Genomic DNA, 5156 nt, shown 5'->3' with positions numbered 1-5156 from the left:
GCCCTCGGCATGCCCCTCGGGCAGGGCCCCAGCAGGGGTCCAGGATACTTACAGCCACCAGGGCCATCTTCCCTGGACTAGGAAGCAGACATGGTGGGACGCTGGCTGATGGCCAATAAGCCCTAGCATCACGGGGCTGGGCCACCTCTGTCCTTCCCACCCAGAGTGCCAACCTAGGAACCCCGAGGAGCTGGAGAGGGCAGGAGTGGAGGCCCACCCAGGGCACTCGCTGGCCAGAGCACTGATGAGGCCCTGAGCAGCATTTCCCACCAATGCAGGAGTTCGGAGGCCCCCAAGGCCCGGCAAGAAAAGAGCCACCCAACCCCAGAGTTCACAGGGTCTGCAGAAGGAGACCAAGGCCCTTGGTTTAAAACCATCGTGCTTGGGACCAGCGGGCGGCGTGGTGATTATGTCACTGGACTCCCAGAGTCGACCACAGTTCGAGTCCTGGCCCAGTGTCTTATGCGTGTGCCTGAGTGCCTAAGATCTCAGAAGGGAAATGGAGGAGAAGGAATTGTGGCGTGGCCACCCCCCTTGCGGGGAGGATTTCTCGCTTTCTGTCTCTTTGGGAGGCGTACGTGCCCTATAGCAAAAATCTCTTAGGAACCAGCAGGTGGCGTGGTGGTTAAGGCACTGGACACTCCCACATGGCCAACCACAGTTCGAATCCTTGGACCTGGTGGCTTGCTTTCTCACTTTCCTTCTCTCTCTCTCTCTCCTCTCTCTCTGTGTCTCTCTCTAGTCAAATTAAAATAAATGAATGAATAAATAAAATTAAATAAATAATTCTAGTTTAAAAAAAATTTCTCTTAAAATAAAAAAAGGCCGTGCTCGGAGGTGCCAGGTGATGACGGCGGCCCAGGTGCAGGTTGGGTTGCATGGTCGTGGTGCAGGCCTTGCTTCAGGGTCTGCAGCCCCTTCCCCACTGCTGGGCCACACAGCGTCCCCACAGTGCCCCGCACCAGGGCACCCAGCTGGGAGGGGCCCCAGGGCTAGTGGCCCCTGCACACTGACCTTCCCGGCCCTGGTCACAGACCATGGGGGTGGCGCCCTGGGGAAGCCGCAGGAGGCAGCTCAGGGATGGCCACGTCCAGGAAGGGCGCCCTCTCCTGGCGGGTTTGCCCTCGCTTCCCCTCTGCAGCATTTATGGGCGCCTGCCGCCAGCCTCCCTCGCTTTCTGGTAGCCACGCTGCCTCCTCTCCAAGGCGTGGAGTCGGGCGCTGGCACTCTTCGCTCAGGGGCTTGGCAAATTTCCCATCCTGGGGCCCCAGCGGTTCCCCCACTGCGAATGCGTCCCCGCTCCTCCATGCAGCCCGCGAGGCCCTGCAGGGCCCTTCTCTGATCACTCCCCCACTCGCCAGCCACATGCCTGCCTCCCTCCTCAGCTCATCCCCTCCCCAGGGCCTCAGCACACACTGTCCCCTCCTTTTGGAGGGCTAGCCCACCCACACTCGTCTGTCCCTTCAGGCCTTGGCTTAATACCTTCCCCGCCTCACTGTGCTCGCCCTTGAGACGCCACTCCACCCTGGCCCCCAGAGTGGGTCCTTCTGGCTCTTACCACTAGCTGGGCTTGACTACTGCTGGGTTATTGTCTGTCCCCCTCCCAGGTCTGCAGCCTGGGAGGGGCCTGGCCTGTTCTCAGAGACTGGGCCAGGGCCTGGCCAATAAACAGTCACAGGTGAACAGGGGACGAAGGCAGCTTCCAGCAGGTCACTCGGGATCTCCGCCATGAAGGCCGCTGCCCCTTGGCACAGCTTGCAGTGGGGCAGGCGGGACCAGGTGAGCGGGTGCAGGGCCTGACCTCAGCCGCCCCCAAAGTGGGTCTGTCCCGCTGGCTTACACCCTCCGGAAGAGCTCAGGGGCGGGCCTGGGGCTCGAGGGTCCTTATCTCAGGTGTGGCATGAAGCCGAGGCTTGGAGGAGATAGGCAGGACCCACTGGTGATGGGGGTGGGCAGGAGCCCGGGGGTGGGCACACCAAGCTAAGGCCTGGGGATGAGGGCCCGCATGGCTACGGCATGGGGGAAGGAGTCGGCTGCCAGGCTGGGTCCCAGAGGCCTCAAGGCCGTTGGGGGGGGCTTCGGCCACTTCACTAGGAGGGGAGCCTGTGGGCAGTTCCAAGCAAGCCGCGCAGCATGATGGGATCTTGTTGACCGACTCACTGGCCGCCTTGTTTCTGCACCCTGCTCCGGCTGGGCACCCCAGCTGTGACCATCTGTGCAGGTGAGCTGCGGTTGGCCCCTGCGGGTTCCCAAAAGCTGCCCGGCCCCCCAGCCTGCTGGCTGGTAGGCAGCTCCCAGGGCTCGCGTGTGGTCCGACAGACATGAGGCCCTGACTGAGCCAGGGACAGGTGGGCATGGGCCCATCGGCCCCCAGGAGCAAGACACACAGAGCGGAGTGGCAGGCCTAGGCAGCATGGTCAGCACGTCCCTCGAACTCACGGCCAGAGAGTTGGTACTGACCCCAGGTACATCTCCACAGAGGCTGGTCCCTCGTCAGGGGCTGCTCCCACCCGTCCCCCACACAAACACCTACAGTGAGCTAGCCACGTTCACCTCCTTGTACATCGTGACCCCCTGTTGGGGACACTCATGATCCCCATTTTTCAGATGAGAAACAGGCTCAGAAAGGTGAAGTCACTCGTCCTAGGTCATGGAGCAGAGATAGGTGGCCCCACTGCTCCGTCCAGCAAACAGGAAGAACGTTCCTCCCTAACCTGCCCCTAGGAAACTGTCCCAGCTCCAAACTGGTCTTGCCGTGTGACCTTAGGTGAGCGGCTCCACCCTCGGGGCCAGGTAGGTTTAGGCAGCTTCTATTTCAGGGCGTTCGAAGTGATGGCTGTTCTGGTTTCAAGGAAATGACCGGTTCCTCCCAACACCAAAAGGCACACACCCATGCACATAGGCATGTATGCACACACACACATATATATATACACACGTACATACACATGTATGCGCTCACAGTGCACATACACATGCACACTCTTCCCAGGTCTCAGGACCACACTCACACAGAGCATATATGTGTGTGCGCACACGTGCACATGCACACTCTTCCCAGGTCTCAGGACCACTGAGGGCATGGACAGGGCCCCCTCTCCCGCCCTCAGACAGGTCCCGCATCTTCCCCAAGGGCAGGACTTACGCGATCCGCCGGCTCTGGGCGCTGCTGAAGCCTGCAAAGGAGGCGCTGCGGCCCACAGCCCCCACGGCCCCCGTGTCCCCAGGGGACAGGAACCGCACCCTCACCGACATGGCCGTCACCTGCAAGAAGACAGGAGAGTTAGCCTGGCGGGGACACCTAGTGAGTGCTGACCTACGGCCGGCCACCTGTCACAGACGAGCACACCAGGGCTCCAGGACCGCAGAGGACCTGCATGGGGCCAGTGGCAGGAGTGGGACGTGAACCCAGGTCCCCGTGCCCTGGAGCAGGGGGAAGCTCTCTCGCCCGTCCCCGGCTGTCTCATTTCCTCCATACAGCCCTGCTGAGCACGGAGAGACAGGCCCAACAAGAGAGGCAGAGAGCTGCCCCCAGGGACCCCGGGTCCGGGGAGGCCGAGAGCTACCACACAGCTGTGACCGCGGGAGGTCGAGAGCACCGTGAGCTGTGACAGTCTGCACTGAAGTCACGGGAAGGCGTCGGGGTACCTGACCCAGCCATGGGGGAGGCACTGAGAGCTAAGGGCCAGGCTGAGGCAGGTGAAGGGGAACAGGGGAGAGGGTGTCCGAGGCTGAGGGAACAGCGTGGGCGAAGGCCGGGACGCATGGAGGACTCCGCAAATCCAGAAAGGAAAGCCCAGTGGCTGAGCTGCGACTCCTGGTGAGGCCGGGAAGGCCAGCAGAGTATAGGTCCCAAGGGGCCTTGGTAATCCCAGAAAAGGCTTTCCTCGTGCCATTGGCCCAGAGCCGCCGGGAGCCGTGAGAGAGTTTTGAGCAGGAGTGATAAAGAGCAGTTCATATGAGGACGGACTGCTGGCATCAAAGGCCGCTGTCACCCTCAGTCCATGGCCCACCTCTGACTGGGCTGTGATGAGCCCAGTCCGGAACCCTGGCTGTCTGCTCCTTTTTCCAGCCGTCTCTAGATTGGAAAAATGTCACCATATCCCTTGCGACTCTGGCCTCGCGTCTTCCATGGGCAGTCGGAAAGTTCTCCCATGTATCTAACCTACATCTCTGCTGCTACGGTTTCACACGTTGCTCGTTGGCCAGGGCAGCATCAGGGCGAGCATTCCAGGGACCCCACTGCCCAGCGGCCCTCCTCCTAGAAGGAAAGACCCCGGCCTTCCCACATACCTCCCCCACCGCCAAGACCGGCCCCCCACCTTGGCGCACGTTCCCTATCGAGCCACATGTGACTGGGGTCTGGTTCACATTTTGTCTTTAGCTACGGATGGCCTAAGTGGGGAGGGGAGGAAACGGAGGTCAGAGAGGTGACAGCCTGAGGAGCCCAGCTAGGAGGTGCAGAGCTAGGTTTAGAACGCGGGCACGTCCGTGTGTCTGACACCAATCCTGGTACTTGCTACCCAGCGTCAGGAAGTCCCACACCCTGGGAGCTTGCTCCGGCCCACAGGGGGGTCTCCCGTACCCCATATTTACACCAGCTCCCAGAGTGGACTGTTGCATTTCCAGAAAAGAACACATTGTGGTTTCTTCATCTATTCCTTCCATGAGACACAGAGAGAGGTGCCCTGGTCTTCATGCCACAGTTCACCCCAGTCACACGTGTGTGCGCCTGGCGTGCTTAGGAGGCCCTGAGACACAAACACAAAGGAGGACCTTTCCTAAGAGGTCCAGTCGCACTACGGCCACCCACCACTGGCCCTGAGTTTCCGGGGCTTTTCTGTGGCCAGTGGGCGTCATGTTGGGAGCTGGGAATCCTCCACGGCAGGAGTGTTTACACCATGGGAATCGGCAGGCACTACAGTGGGGCTCCTTTCTGCTCACCGGTGGACCAGCAGTGCCCTGACCCCTCGGCTCCTGCCCAGGGTGGGCCTGGGAAGCTTCTCAAAATGCTCGACTGCCCCCCACCAAGCAGGGCAAGGGAGTGGGGCAGAGCGGTGGCCGCGTCCGCTGTCATTCTCCCAGCCTCACCACAGGGTAGGGACAGGACACGTGCTGAGCGACTCTCCGTGCAGTGCACCACTCCCTGCTCAGTG

At 61.2% G+C, this 5156-nt stretch overlaps 1 protein-coding gene across 3 annotated transcripts in view; it reads right to left on the bottom strand.

The window, feature by feature from the left end:
- RIPOR3 (RIPOR family member 3) overlaps positions 1 to 5156 on the bottom strand; it is a 91183-nt gene that overhangs the window by 37820 nt on the left and 48207 nt on the right. For all 3 annotated transcript variants that reach the window (XM_027775075.1, XM_027775078.1, XM_027775076.1), the window contains exon 2: positions 3146 to 3264. In XM_027775075.1, coding sequence (XP_027630876.1) covers positions 3146 to 3264 — 119 coding nt within the window. The remainder of the gene's footprint in view (positions 1 to 3145; positions 3265 to 5156) is intronic.

This window comes from Tupaia chinensis, unplaced genomic scaffold, assembly GCF_000334495.1.
Source record: "Tupaia chinensis unplaced genomic scaffold, TupChi_1.0 Scaffold000049_1, whole genome shotgun sequence".
Taxonomy (NCBI): Eukaryota; Metazoa; Chordata; class Mammalia; order Scandentia; family Tupaiidae; genus Tupaia; species Tupaia belangeri.
The sequence above is the reverse complement of the archived record's forward strand: the minus strand, read 5'-3'. Positions and strand labels throughout refer to the sequence as shown.